The sequence below is a fragment of the Monodon monoceros genome, unplaced genomic scaffold (genome assembly GCF_005190385.1).
Source record: "Monodon monoceros isolate NGI ecotype Baffin Bay Population unplaced genomic scaffold, NGI_Narwhal_1 Super_Scaffold_5, whole genome shotgun sequence".
Classification (NCBI taxonomy): domain Eukaryota; kingdom Metazoa; phylum Chordata; class Mammalia; order Artiodactyla; family Monodontidae; genus Monodon; species Monodon monoceros.
The window spans coordinates 86,151,359-86,166,801 of record NW_021703782.1 but is presented as its reverse complement, the minus strand read 5'-3'; the positions used below and the strand labels follow the sequence as shown (position 1 = coordinate 86,166,801).

Below are 15,443 nucleotides of genomic sequence, written 5' to 3'. Positions count from 1 at the left end.
TAGAAGAAAAATTAAGACTAACATGATTATAATACAAGCTTCAGAAATTACTTTTCTTAGAACAAAGGTGACATTCTCATATGAGTTCTCTAAGAATAGGTGTGACAGTTTAATACTGAGATAATTATATAGGTTCTGATCCGTAAATTCCTTGTAAGACTAAGAAGAGAAATACTACTGCTACAGAGAGTATTAATAATAGCAGCTTATAATTACTTAGCACTCAGGACATGCTTAATTATCTTCAAAACCCTTTTTGTGTATTGACTCACTTAGTTCTTAAAACCATTCTATGTAGGAATTTCTATTATTGTTCCCATTTTACATTTGAGGAAACTTAGGTACAGATAATATAGCTGATAAAACGGAGAGCTGGGATTCAAAAGCAAGCAGACTGGCTCCATGCCTTTAATTTCTATGCTACACTATCTCCTAGTTTAAAAAAAAGCCTCTAAATTATGTGTTAAATTTGGCATCTTTATCATATTTGAATAAACAAACTATAGCTAAATGTCAAAAACACTTAGCCCCCTATTCACCTAGCCATAGTGAGAGTGTCAATTACAAATTCATTAACTTACTAATTTCTGTCTTATAACCTGAGCTTACTCAGCATGAAGGTGTTTGTTGTCATAAAGCAAAATAATTTTTTATAATAAATGAGTTTCGGGAATATGCTCCAGGATCAGGGTCAATTGGGATACTTTATTACTTTGAGAAAAAGGTTTGGATTACTCTCAAACCTCCAGAACCAGTTTAACCTTACACGGAGACTCCCTGCCTTCAAACAGATTCAGTGATCCCAGTAGGGTATGTCTAAGTGCCCAGGAGAAACCAGTCCAAGTTTGGAATTCTTCTTCTATGCTATGTAGAACATTCCCCAATGCTCCCAATGGCTCAAATTTATTCAATGATAGGAGCCCCAATCTCAGCTAGTTGGTGAGGGAAATTTATGCTACTGGTCATATAACAACCATAAGAATGACAACAACGATAGCAATCACATTAGCAATCATAATATTAATAATATTAAATAATAATAACAATGGTAACCACCACTTACTGATAATAAGTGCTAAGCATTCCGCTAAGTGCCTCAAACTGTCAGGTGTATTACAGAGGCAGTAGGGGGTAGTGATTAAAAGTATGAACTCTAGAGACAGGCTGCTGTCTGACTTATTCGCTGTGATGTTGAACAAACGACTTAAATTCTCAGTGCCTCATAGACTATCTGTGGTTGTTATGAGGATTAGATGTGTTAATACGTGAAAAATGTTCATAGTAGTGCCTGATACACAGTAGTACTACTCAAATTTAATGGATGAGGAGATTAATGTTCAGAAAAGCTAAAGGCCACAATTAGGGTGAAGCTGAGGCTTCCCGGGTCTGCCTGATTCCAGAGCCCTTCTCTGGGTTCTCTTTCGCATTCGTTCTCTCTCTCTCAGAACTGTGAACAGGCCAACTGCATCATAAAGGGCACTCAGTTACTCTAACTTCATTTTTGTCTTTCGTCATCAAGGAGTTTGACTATGGCAGTATTAAAAAAAATGTTCAAAATGCCAATCTAACATATTGCAGTCCATCAATTAATTCAGAATTGAGACACTCTCCCCCTGCAATTTTCTATCTGAATCATGTGTCTTAAGATTATAATTGGCAGTGTCTTTCCTTTCTTGGTAGCACATAAAATAATGGTACATCTTACAATGCGTATCACCTTACATTTGACAAAATATGGTAGCTGTTAAGCCCGATCACTATCCTTTAAGGATTAGCCCTCAGTCTATGTGTTAAAGGCACATTCCAGAGCTTGCCCAGCATTCATGACCTCAGCTCCAGCCAATCCCAATCTCCTCACTTAAACTTCACGTGACCTTAACAATCTCCTTCTTACTGACCCTTACCCATTCTCATCAAATTATCAAGCTCCTACAGCTCTAACAGCCAATCAGTTTTTTGGCTCAGGCTCTGGGCCTGATTTTTCTGTTCCTTATTTTGGCTTTCCCTTTCTGATGACTCAAGGGCTTCCAATCACAATGACTCTATGGACTGACAAAGCCAGGGGCACTTCCTCCTCAGGGACTGTCCTTATAGGCAGTCCTCACTTCTCAAGCATAACTGGGCTCTCTGGGAAAGCTGAGAAAGTATAAGCTAACAGTGAGACTTGACAGTCTTTTTCCCCCCCCATTTTCAGTTACTTCCTTATTTCTACCTTCTGCAGTTATTACTACAGCCCCTTTTGTAAGTACTTATCTGATTCATACTTAAATTTTTTTCCTGTTTTGGCCTGAGTGCCTCCATTCCACATATAGTCAGTCTCTTCATAGAAGAAAAAAATGTCAAGTTTTACATCATCTTTTCCCTGGAAAGATAGTTCCAAGCTGTCTTCTACCTAGGGAGAAGATGAACATCTTCACAGACTGAAACAAAGGAAGTACATTTCTTAAAATTAAAAAAACAAAAGATTCTTATGTTTTATACAGAGAGAGAGTATAGGTTTCAAGATACTGTTTTTCAAGTTGGAGCACTTCTGAAATTGGGATGCATCAGTAGCACACCATTGTTTGATTTCTTTTTTTTTTTTAACATCTTTATTGGAGTATAATTGCTTTACATTGTTGTGTTAGTTGCTGCTATATAATAAAGTGAATCAGCTATACGTATACATATATCCCCATATCCCCTCATTCTTAAGTCTCCCTCTCACTCTCCCTATCCTACCCCTTTAGGTGGACACAAAACACTGAACTGATCTCCCTGTGCTACGCGGCTGCTTCCCACTAGCTATCTGTTTTACATTTGGTAGTGTATGTATGTCCATGCCACTCTCGCACTTCGTCCCAGCTTACCCTTCCCCCTCCCCGTGTCCTCAAGTCCATTCTCTACGTCTGCGTCTTTATTCCTGTCCTGCCCCTAGGTTCTTCAGAACCTTTTTAATTTTTTTAAGATTCCATATATATATGTTAACATATGGTATTTGTTTTTCTCTTTCTGACTTACTTCACTCTGTATGACAGACCCTAGGTCCAACCACCTCACCACAAATAACTCAATTTCATTTCTTTTTATGGCTGAGTAATATTCCATTGTATATATGTGTCACATCTTCTTTATCCATTCATCTGTCAATGGACACTTAGGTTGCAAAAATATGGAACGCTTCACGAATTTGCATGTCATCCTTGCACAGGGCCATGCTAATCTTCTCTGTATCATTCCAATTTTAGTATATGTGCTGCCGAAGCGAGCACTGATTTCTTAATTAAATGCACATAAAATAATGTTGCTTTTTACAACTGATGACAACTCAGAGTAAATGACTTATAGTAGTTAAATGGTCACTCGGCAAAACATCCTGTTCCTGAGCCCCTTTCTGACTAAAGAAGGAAAGTAATCAAAGAATAATTATTCCCTTTAATAACCAAGTAAAACTATCAGGAAGTAAGTCTCTCATCACAATCAATAAATGAGTACTTATGTAACTGTGGCATAGAAACCCATATATCAATACATTATATACATGAAAAAAAGAAAAAAGAAGTTAAAAAGTACAAAGAATTGTGAGAGCATTTCCCTAAGAAACTTATCCTACAAATAATCATGTTCCCATTGGACTTGGTGCATCTGTCTGTGGCAGCACTAATCACTTAATTGTTTATGAATTTGTTTTCTCCCAATTAGACAGTGGACTCCTCAAGGATAAAGACTGTACCTTATTCATCTTTGTGTCCTGGGTGCAGAGCTCAGTGCCAGGCAGAGACTGAGTGTTAAGGAAACAATTGCTGAATGACTAGAGTTCTATTGCTTTGCCTTTCACCTCAGGAAGATATTTTATTAAATTTTAAAATAAACTAGAATGATTATGATGAGAGAAGTAATTTTCCAGGAACTAAACATACTTCTACTTGCTTTCCAGGTCAACACCTCTCTGGGAACAACCAAATTAAGAGTAAGGTCATTGTCGGGATCATAGGCTTAGGGCATAGGAATCAAATTGTCTAAAAGGAGATTTCATCTAAGCCACAATGACCTATTCCTAGTTGACCTGTGAGAAAACGGCTATGGCCGAGGACATGTGAAATAAACAAGAAACCCAAGTACTGTTTGAAATGATTCCATATTTTTTTTAAGCTTTTTTTCTTTTAAGGGGACCATTTTTTAAAGTCTTTACTGAATTTGTTACAACATTGCTTCTGTTTTGTGTTTTGGTTTTTTTTGGCCGAGAGGCATGTGGGATCTTAGCTCCCCGACCAGGGATCAAACCCACACCACCTGCATTAGAAGGCAAAGTCTTAGCCACCAGACCACCAGGGAAGTCCCTGTATTTCTAATTCTTAGCAATCAATGGAATGTTTCAAGTTGATAATAATATGATGCCTACGTGAACATAAAATTAAATGACTCACGAGAAAAAACATAACTTCAGGTAGGGTAGATGAGATTCTTACTTATTAATCATATATTAATTAATTATGTTATATTATTGCCTAATATAATGGCAATAAATTCTTCTGCAAGAGTCCAAGCTCCTTTTTGCCTTCTCATGGTCAGTAGAAACCCAGATTTTCTAGTTTTCCTTAAATAGTGCGGAAGTCACAAGTGGTAATAGTCTTCTGCTGAACTCATCCTGGTCGATAATGAGTGATAAAATGCTACATACAGTGCTTTTAAACATCTGTGACTTGCTTAATATAAACTTTACTTTTGAGACATGTTACTAATGAAGTAAATCAGATTTTTATTACTGACCTTCCCAAATTTGTGTTTGAGTGGGAGTCCTGCATCTTGAAATGCTGAAATAATATCAGATTTGTAATCTTGTATAAAAATTCCTAGGTCAACATCTTTACTATAAGGAATAATGCCGCACTGCCGATACCATCCTAAAAAAAAAGGAATGAGAAAACTTTTTTAAAAACTTAAGTTTGGAAAAACTTAGTCATTATTATAATGGATAGTCTTTGTAACAGTGTATTTTATTTCACAGGATTAGACTTAGTGTGCTTTACCAAAATTGAAAAAAAATTAGATCCCAACTTAATATCTGTGATTATAGCAGCCACTTGTTGAAGAACATTTCTTTTATTCCTTCCTTCCTTCATTTTTACTGGTTTGAGCACTCAGCAGCCTCAAAAACTTTCATGATGTACTGTAATTTCTGAATAAACTATTAGCTTTAATAATATTAACTGGGCCATCCATTTAAAACATTAAGCTACTTTTTAAAATGTTTAATCATAAATCTCTTATGATGAAGGTTGCTTTTAAGATATGCTAAAAAATATAATTTAATTCTTTTGCTTAAGCTATATCCCTTTCCTGAGCAGTAATCTGTAGAACTTAACAGCTCTGAACAGCTCATGTCTGATGGATCACATAAAAAAGAAGAGCAGTACCAGCCTCAATTTTCAGCATACTGTCAAAAGATATTCCTACATATTTACTATGTATCTACTTCTAAATTGGGTGCTATAATAATGTCCTAAAAACGCAAAATTTATACCTTAATATTACTAAGGGCTCTGAGTTTCTCTTATTATCCTTCTAATCCTTCCATTCAAAGTATTCAAAAAGTAAATAAATGTGTATGATTATCTTTGAGAAATACTGTTTGGAATTCTAAACTTTAACTTCATTTTAACATAGATCTTTAGAAGCCTAGCATGGGATCTCATCTCTAGTTTAAGAAAAATCTACAATCCACATCTATCAAAGAATCATGAACTACTAAAAATGGAAGACTCCTTAAGTATCATCTAATCCAACTCCCTCATTTTATAAATGCCCTTAAATTAAGAAAACCATGGGGCTAAGAACTCAAAAGATATCATGATAAATGATTATGAAATATTTTTGATGACAGTCTATAAAACAATCTTACTCCAGAAAGTTAAACCTTAAAGCATGTATCACATAAATGAGATGTACTCTTTTTTTGGGGGGTGGGGGTTACTCTAGCTGGAAGCTACTTGACAGGAAGAACCATGGGAATTTTCCTCAAAGCCTAATTGACAGGATAACCATACATCCCTGTTTACACCTGTTGTACCAACATAATTACTAATGGCACTCCTTTCACTCTCAAAAAGTCTCTTGAATTGGACAATAAATTATATGGTAACCCTATAAAAGCAGGAACAAAATTTATTTTTGTACAAATATAGTTATAATTAAGATAGAACAAATACAGATATAATCAACTACAGTTATAAACAAGAGGGAATAAAAACAAAAAAATGTTAAATTCTAAATAATTCTAAAATCCAAAGGAGTTTGAACTAATGCACAATAGAAAGAGATCCAGAAATCTTTCTTGGATTCTACATTTCCCCATCTCAGAATGAACAGAATGTGGTAAGACAGTGATGTCCAATCATGATCTGGAAAAGATTCGTGGAAGACCTTATGACATTCCCTTTCCTCTTAGAAACTTTTGGTGCAATGCAAGTTATTTGTATTGTGTGTAAGTAAAGAAACAGAATACAGTTGTTTTTTTTTAAGGTAATAACAACCTTTGGGATAGAAATAATAAAATGCTTATCTAAAGATTATCTGAGAATCACATGTAGTCTACATGTTCTGATATAAATTTTATACAAATTACTTGTAATTTTGGGACACACGACATGGCCTTAATTCTGTTTTATGCTTCTGAAGTTATTTCTTTAAAAAAATCAATAAATCCTTGCTCCATGCACTATGTTTATTCTTTCTATAAATATGATGCTTCGAATACCACTGATGTTTTGTCATCTCAAGCAGTCATCCCTAGAGCCAAAGAGGATGAAATGTCAAAAAGACAAATGTAAAGTAACAAGAATTTTACCTAGACAAGTTCCACTGCTCAGCCAGAACCGTACTCCCAATTTCTTTAATGTTTTGGCTGCTAGTTGCATCAATTCCTTTGCACTCTTCCGAAAGGCCATAGCTTCCACAGTGTTATCATCAAGGTATTGCTACAGATATAATAAATAGTCAGCTATAATAGCCATTTCTAAGTTGCCAGAAATATTTCTGTGACATCCAAATTAAACTTGAAAATTAACCCCATATTATATATTTCTTGATTATAAAAATCAAGTTTCAGAATTCCTTGTTAGTCACACATTAAAATAAGACTATAAGAGTGGATTCTAGGAGAGACAAGTTAAAGGGGAAGGACTATACCCAGGATTCTCAAAGGATGAGATTTATACCTTTACCAACTCCCTCCTCTACATCACAATTTAGCAGATTGGGTAGTTAGGGGAAAAGAAGGTTAATTAAGAGAGCTACAGGCATATCTGAAGCACAAGGCCTTCAGTGACATTTTCATCATTCACTGGTGCAAATGGTCTTTAGGACAGAACAGTATAGTACAAAGAATGTGGGATTTTTGAATCAGATTGTGTTCAAGTCTAAACTCACTTCATTTTAGCTATGACCCTGGGCATAGCACCTCAGAAGAACATAAGCTCTACGAGGAAAGTGACTTCATTTTGTTTAGCACTATATCTCCAATGTCTAAAACAGTACTTGAATGAATGAGAGAATCAAAGAACAAACCTCTCTCAGATATAATTTTCTCATCAATAATTAAAGAATAATAATTATACTTTGCAGGACTGCTGTGAAGATTTAATGAGATAATGACAGAAAAATGTCTCACAAATTTTGAAATTCTATACAAATATTACTGTCATTTACTTATAGTCTTTTTGCTTTTCTTCATTTTTAGGGTGTTCTGGAACTGAAGAAAGCACTGAAAATTCTTCATTGATGCTTCACTACCTACGGGACAAAATCTAAACTTGGCATGGCAGACAAGGACACTGTGTTTAGGGCCAGAGTACTGGTCCAGCCTTATCTCCACCCTTCTCATATTTCACTCCCCAAATATATCACAACTTTTCAAGCCTCTGTGTCAACATGTTTCCTCTGTCTGAAATGCCCTTGACTAACAAAATCTTTCAGGTCTCAGTTCCACCCTCTGAAAAACATTCCCTGATTTTCCCAGGAACACAAATGTTTTATTCTCCCAGGGCTCCTCTTCAGCTCAACATTTAAAGAGCAAGAAATTACGTTTGGTACTAGATATAGACAGAGACAAATAAAATAATCTGTTCAGTGACCTTATAACAGTTACCATTTATATATACTTTTATTATAATTCTTATCATATTTAATTCTTTTTGTTCCAGAACAAAAGATCAAAGTCTTTTTTTAAAATTGAATTGTAATTGACATACAATATCATATTAGTTTCAGGTGTACAACATAGTGTTCAATATTTTTATACATTACAAAATGATCACCATGATAACTCTAGCTACCATCTGTCATCATACAGAGTTATTACAATATTACTGACTATATTCCCTAGTCTGTATATTACATCCCCATGACATATTCGTTTTATACCTGGAAGTTTATATCTCTTAATCCCCTTCACCTATTTCACCCATCCCCCTTATCATATTTCATTCTAATTGCTGATTCTATTTATATTTCCTCCAATAGGCTGTAAACATGAATCCTTTAAGGCAAGTACTGAATCTCTCCATCACTGTATGTACAAATTGAAAATGGTGCCTGGTATATAATATGTGAGCAACACATATTGATAAATGCGTAAATGAGTAAATAACTGCCTAATCCCCTCCCATCCCACAATATCTTAAAATATCCTGGCATTCTTTTACAATATAGCAGGAGGAAATATAGTTCCTAGAAGGACCATATATCTCAAGCAAAAAGTATCCCTAGGAAAAAAGACGGATTCCTGAAGATAAGTTACATTCTCCAGAATACACAAAGTATGTGGGATCTTTTCAATATGAAAACATCCTCAGAGCCACAATTCTCTTAGAACATATGATTGGCATGAGAGATGCATGTTCATATCCCTTTTGTAGGGGAGAAAGCCTGGAGCTAGAAATTTGGAGACCCAGAATTTACTCCATGCTCAGCCAATAATGACTATGTAACTTACATCTTGAAACCTCAGTTTTCTTATCAGTTAATGGTGAATCCTTGGCTTATTTCACAGAGTAACTGAAAGGATCAAATTAAGTAACAGAAATGAAAACTTTGTGTTCTACAAAAACATTACTCTGACAATTATGTCCAACTGAGGCTGCCCCTGCATAGACACACTCCCAGCTCTGACATACCTTTAATAAATAACATGACACTCCCAGAAATTCCATTTCTTAGAATTGACCCTCATATGCGTTAAAGTATAAACATGTATATACCTATATACCTTATACATCTGTTACAGGCTTTAAAAGTTATAGTTATACATACTTTTTTTCATTTAAAAATGTCTCACATAAATCTTGGGATTACCATGCCTCTTAGAAAAAGACTAAATCCTAATATAAATATCAGTCCATATGATCTTTCCTGTTCAGGCAACCTTTCCCCAAATCTTTCCCCAAAATATAGATGAAAAACAATAAAATGACAGAAGGTGTCCACTCATTTCACAGATGAGGAAACTAAGGCTCAGAAATTTGCCCCAGGTCTCAGAGCAACTTAGTAGAAGAAAGAGGACATGAATGTGGCTTTCTAGATATTTCTGGGCCAGGGGTCCAGATATTTCCATACTCCCCTCTAGTTTTTTACTGGAACTCAACAAACTGAAGCTCATCAATTATTTTTGGATGGTTACTGCCGAAACAAAATCAAGTGCAGGAAAATGTGTATTATCCTAGTCCTAAACTTCTTGGTAGATTGAGAAAATAATTAAAGTAAATAAAGTAAGCCAGGAGAGCACTTCCCCTCTGTTCTCCTTCCCTCCCTGGACTCTTCTAAACTAGAGCCATTAGATGAGGCAGAGCAAGAAAGCACACAGTGGTGGCCTGGCATGGGTATTGGAGCCTGAGAAGGCGTCGAGGGCATCCACATGGAGAAGAGTCCAGTATGGGGAGCCAGAGCCTGAGCAAGATGAGAAGTGTGTCTATATATGGGAGTAGCCCAGTGGGGGAGAGCAACACCTAAGCAGGATGAGGATAGCATCCATGTGGGAGAGGGAACAGCAGAAATAATGGGAGACTGAACAAATAAGTAAATATATTAAGGGTAATATAAGTCAGGTTTCTCACTGTTTGAGAAGGGAGTCACAAATATGGAAATGAACCCTATGCTGTTTAATTGAAATATAAATTAGACTGAAGACATCAATGTGGATTCATGGATCGTGATAGATACAGAAGTAAATACACACACACACACACACACACACACACACACACACACACACTCTACTCCTGTCACTGAGAGGCCCTGCAGGCAAGCAAACCTGGCATCCAGGCTAGGCTTCTAAAAGGAATCAGTATCCAGAGAGATGGCTGATTCCAGGATTGTAGCAGGGAAATTACAAGATGAACCTAGAATATCTTGAGCCAAAAAGCAAGAAGGTGCTCAAAAGATGATGGAGACATGTCAAAAAGACACAGAAGTCACATGAAGGGGCTTCCACTGGCCAAATATGGAACAGTTTGAGGATCAAAATAAACGTGAAAATAGTGCACTATAACTCATTGAAGAAAATAGGAAATCATGAGTTCATATTGATATAAACAAAGAAACTTGAAAGTTTGAGGAAGATATTGACAATATTTACAGACTTTTAAAGTACCTTCATGCCAAATACCTATTAATTACAAAGGGAAAAATAGAAACTTCACCAGGGCGAAGCCAGCAGACAGCACTTTAATCACGTAATCAATGTAAAAGTCAATAGTAATGGGACAAATCAAAATCATGCAGCGCCCGACAGGATGAAGTGAAAGCACAGAATCACTTCTGTGTTATTCCTACTAAAGGTATATAACCTAAATCTAACTTGAGGAAAAACCAAACAAACCCCAAACAAGGGACAATGTACAAAATATCTGGCCTGTAATCTTCAAAAGTATCAAAGTCATAAAAGTTAAAAAGTGATTGTGAAACTGTTCCAGACTGAAGGAAACTAAAGAGACAGAAAAATTAAATGCAACATGTGATTCTGAACAGAATCCTTTTATTATAATAGTCATTATTGGGATAATTAGCAAAACTTGAATGAGGATTAAATGGTAATAATCTTTATATTAATTTCCTGATTTTTGTACTAAGACATGTAGGACAATGTTCTTGTTTTCAAGAAATACTAAATTATTTGAAGTTGTGGGGCAGATGTTGACAACTTACTTGCAAATGGTTCAGGAAAAAGAATTATTTGTATTGCATCTGTAACTTTTCTGAAAGTTTGAAAACGTTTCCAAAAATTATTATAAAAAAAAAGAAAGAAAGTTAGGAGGCTGCTTTGTGAGATCTAGTAGATTCATTGATTTTTTTTTTTTTTAACACCAGGCATTGTATTTAAGACTGTTTGGCGCCATCAAGTGTTCAAAGTTATGTATGTTCACCTTAATTTGAAAACTGACCTTCCTGTGGTTATAACGTAAGAAATGATGAAGAATGAAACATTTACGAGGGTAAGGATTAAAAAAAGTTATCAATCCCATTAGGTACTCTATATCAGTAATAACAGTACATTAGCAGAAGAGGAAAATAAATCAGTAATCACGAGTCTGTCTTGCTACTAGTGAAGGACACAAATAACATGATGAAGAATGAAGACAAAGTTTGGGACTTCCCTGGTGGCGCAGTGGTTGAGAATCCGCCTGCCAATGCAGGGGACACAGGTTCAAGCCCTGGTCCGGGAAGATCCCACATGCCGCAAAGAAACTAGGCCCGTGTGCCACAACGACTGAGCCTGCATGCCACAACTACTGAAGCCTACAGCCCGTGCTCCGTAACAAGAGAAGCCACCGCAATAAGACCGCACACCGCAACCAAGAGTAGCCCCTGCTCGCCGCAACTAGAGAAAGCCTGTGCACAGCAACGAACACCCAATACAGCCAAAAATAAAATTAAAAAATAAATTAAAAAAAAGATTCAGCATAAAAAAAGAGAATGAATACAAAGTTCCACTTGATCCTGTTATGAAGAGAAACCTCTCAATAGCATTATAGCCTTGCTATGTGATGGTACTTTAAGCACCAATAGTATGAGGCTATGATAAGCTGATTAGCCCTCTGAGCATCTGTCATCCATATTCTTTACTCTAATGCTGACTGAATGGTTGCCCTTAAAATCTAAAAAGCAAAAGTGAAAATATGCAATTAAAAAAATATAACACTATTCTCATGATTTCTCAATATCTTGAAACATCTTACACTGCCTTCTCACAAAGTTCAATAAAATGAGTTTGGGCAAATGCTTGCTAGGTAATAGAGTAGCTCTAATAAGTGTCCTGGAAAGAAACCATTTGATTCGGATGAGCACCTTATTCTTCATGCATTTTTCCATCACTATAGGAGCTTTTCTTTGCGCCAGCTACTGTGCTAGATACTGGGGCTATAGAGGTGAGTAAAATAAGATGCCTGCCATCAAGAAGTTCACATAATCTTGTAGGGGGACAAGACTGACATTCACAATTAATTGTGATAATTGCTATGACAGAGGTGGCAACCAGAAAAAAACTCCCCTGAGGCAGGAACAGTGAATGCGTGGTCAAGTGCAAGCACCAGTCTGCATCTCTTCTGCTTCCTACTACTCTGTGGTGGGGATATGATGGGCAGCACTTGCCTAATATTGCTGGCCCAGCCACACATGCGGTTTTCCAGCTTTTCATCCACGAGGCTGACTGGGTATGCTTCACAGTCACATAACTATAGGTTTAAGGGAACAGGGCTAGGAAGGCCCACCCAGGCTGTCAGGTCTAGGCCCTGGGTGCCAGTACAGCCTACCAGAAAAAACCTTGCATTTGTGGGTGCTGGGCATTTGGCCAGTGATGATACAGCTGGTACTTCATTTTCCTATTCCACTCCTATCCTTGTGTACACAGCTTTCTTGGAAGGGAACCCCAGAAAATAAAGGGCAAGTGGAAAAATTAGGGTACCAAAACCCCACCATATATTTGACTGATTTCACTGTATTTCTCTTTCATGTCATTTCTTACAGCTGAACTTTCATGTCCTTTAAAATCATCTTTATATCCCCCGGGATCAGGAGAGTTCCTGGGAAGCTGGCTTTTAATAAATGTTTATTGAGTAGAAAGCTAAAGCAGCAGAATAAAGTAGAGTTCAAAAGCACTTGGTCTTTGTGTAGCATTCATCTTCAAAAACCTTCAAAAACACAAAAAATTCATATTCAGTGCCAACCCTCTGAGAAAAACTGTATTTTCTATGAAGTCCTCTCTAAATCCGCATGGTCCATATTCTACATGGCTTCATCCTACTCAGATTGCTTCAAGAACAGAATATACCATCTTTATAAAGTTCATGGGCTATCCTAACTAAAAGCGGAGGCCAGTGATGAACCTGTCAAAGTCTCCAAATAAAACAAGGTCTCCATAGATATCAAACCATTCAACTGGGGAAGAAATTGTTCCTTAAGGTTAATGTTTAATCTACTTTAAAAAAAATTGAAACCATCTAGAAGAAAACAGACAAATCAGAAAAGATGTTTTCTTACTTACTTTCCATAAGTTCCTTCATTCCCCCCCCAAGAAATATTATACATACACTTCCTTTAATTTGAAAAGTACAATATTTGGTTATCTCTAACCTGAAAGAATGCTCGAGCTTCTTTATACCTACACTCGATAAATCTAGAGTGTGGTATTTCTTCTAGAAAGTGCATTGGATCTTTTGGAATGAGAACTTCTAATCCATCAATAGTAACTTGTTGTAACTCTGGCCTGAAAACAAAAGTTAAGACTTATTATAAGGATTTAACTCAGAATATTGGCAGCCTCTTCAAAATATACAATATAAGCAAATAGTTAAACATCAAGCATATTTTCTTCAATTACCTCAGGTATCATTTTTAAAGATCTACTCTCTTAGCAACTATCAAATATACAACACAGCAGTGTTAACTATAGTCACCATGCTGTACATCAGATTTCCAGAACTTATTTATCTCATAATAATTGGAAGTTTGTACATTTTGAACACTTTTACTTTTAAGTATGTAAATCCACAAACATACTTTACCCTGTGTTTGAACTCTTTATATATATAGAAAGATTTGTATTCTTTTATGCCTTATTTTTGTCACTCAACATTGTAGGATTCATCTCTGTTGTTGCACAGAGCGCGAGTTCAGAGTTCCTTGTTTCCCTGCCCTACGATTCTTCTCGTTATGCGCACATACATTTTGTGTGGGGCATTAAGAACAATGTTGCTATGAACATTCAGATATATATTATATTTCCTGGGGCACATGTGCATGAGTTGCTTCCTGTTGAATATTTACATTTCAAAACTGATTTACATGAATTACATTTTAGATTTAATTACTAAATGTAAAAGAAAGAATAAGAATTCATGACTGAACAAGACAGGTTTCACATCTCCCCTTTAGACCCTGAAATTACCTGTCAAAAGCTCCAGGATAACGACCAAACTGTAACTTTCGAAAAGGAACAAACTTCCTGTCAATGTGTCCTTTGAGCCGTAGATGGCCATGCCAAAGGTAGTTGCCGCTCCTTTCATGGAAGACCACCAAGTGGACAGCATGACTGGCCAATGTGCAGATGTAGTGCAGGGGGATTTCAGTTCCAGAAAGTGAGTCTATCCCATCTAGCCGAGGGTCCTTGCTCTCGAACTTTAGGCACTGAAATCCCATATTTTCAGCTATCCGAAACCAGCTTTCCTAAAACCAAAGAAACATCAAACTTGAATATTTAAAACCAAATACTAGTAGTGAAACTAAAATGATTCTTACACTGAATTAAGTCATACATATTTTTGTCCTAATCTGCTCTTTGCCTGAAGATTAAAAAATGAAGGTGGGGAAGGAAAGGTGGTAGTGGGAGAATAAAGGAAAGTACCAAAAAGAGAAACCACATAGCATGGAAGACATGCTCAAAGACTCTCTTTATGAAAATTAACACATCTTCCTTGGAATGAGAATGCCCACTCATTATAGTGTTCTTTGGTTAGTATCTATAAAGTAAACGTTAATATAAGGATAGCACTTAAAATTAAACCTCTAATTCTCAATTTCACTTCTAATAACCTTCAAAAGTGCTTCATAAAAGCAGGGTTTTCATCTCATAGTTATATCCCAACACCTTAAACTGCTACTAAAATAGAAGCCTATCATAATGCACATTATTAGAAAATAGACTGAGATATACTATAAAACAAAGTGCATTTTCCAACAGCATTAGTTATAGTATAACTCTCACGTAACAAGATTAATCTATAGGGTAGATTTTTAATCCTAATCTGGACACCAGTGCTTTAGATGATTAACCAGTATTAATTATTAAGAACACCTTATGTTTGAATAGAAATGTACAGTTTCCAAAGAACTTTTATAAACATTACTGCATTTACATATGACATCTATCTTATAGAGCACAGATATTATAGATAAAGAAACAGACTCACAGAAGT

At 36.1% G+C, this 15,443-nt stretch overlaps 1 protein-coding gene and 1 non-coding gene across 5 annotated transcripts in view; both read right to left on the bottom strand.

The window, feature by feature from the left end:
* The window catches only part of FKTN (fukutin), an 89,932-nt gene that overhangs the window by 47,935 nt on the left and 26,554 nt on the right, over nucleotides 1-15,443 (bottom strand). For 3 of the 4 annotated variants that reach the window (XR_003790822.1, XM_029203207.1, XM_029203206.1), the window contains exons 4-8: nucleotides 14,417-14,694; nucleotides 13,603-13,735; nucleotides 6,827-6,956; nucleotides 4,750-4,883; nucleotides 2,265-2,392 (exon numbers count right to left, since the gene is read on the bottom strand). Coding sequence is in view for 3 of the 4 variants with exons in the window: in XM_029203207.1 (XP_029059040.1) it covers nucleotides 2,265-2,392; nucleotides 4,750-4,883; nucleotides 6,827-6,956; nucleotides 13,603-13,735; nucleotides 14,417-14,694 (803 nt within the window). In the remaining variant the exon portion in view is untranslated. The remainder of the gene's footprint in view (nucleotides 1-2,264; nucleotides 2,393-4,749; nucleotides 4,884-6,826; nucleotides 6,957-13,602; nucleotides 13,736-14,416; nucleotides 14,695-15,443) is intronic. The other variant, XM_029203208.1, reaches the window with a different exon arrangement.
* On the bottom strand, nucleotides 3,146-3,251 carry LOC114884893. Its single transcript, XR_003790954.1, has one exon. It is a non-coding gene; the product is annotated as a U6 spliceosomal RNA (small nuclear RNA).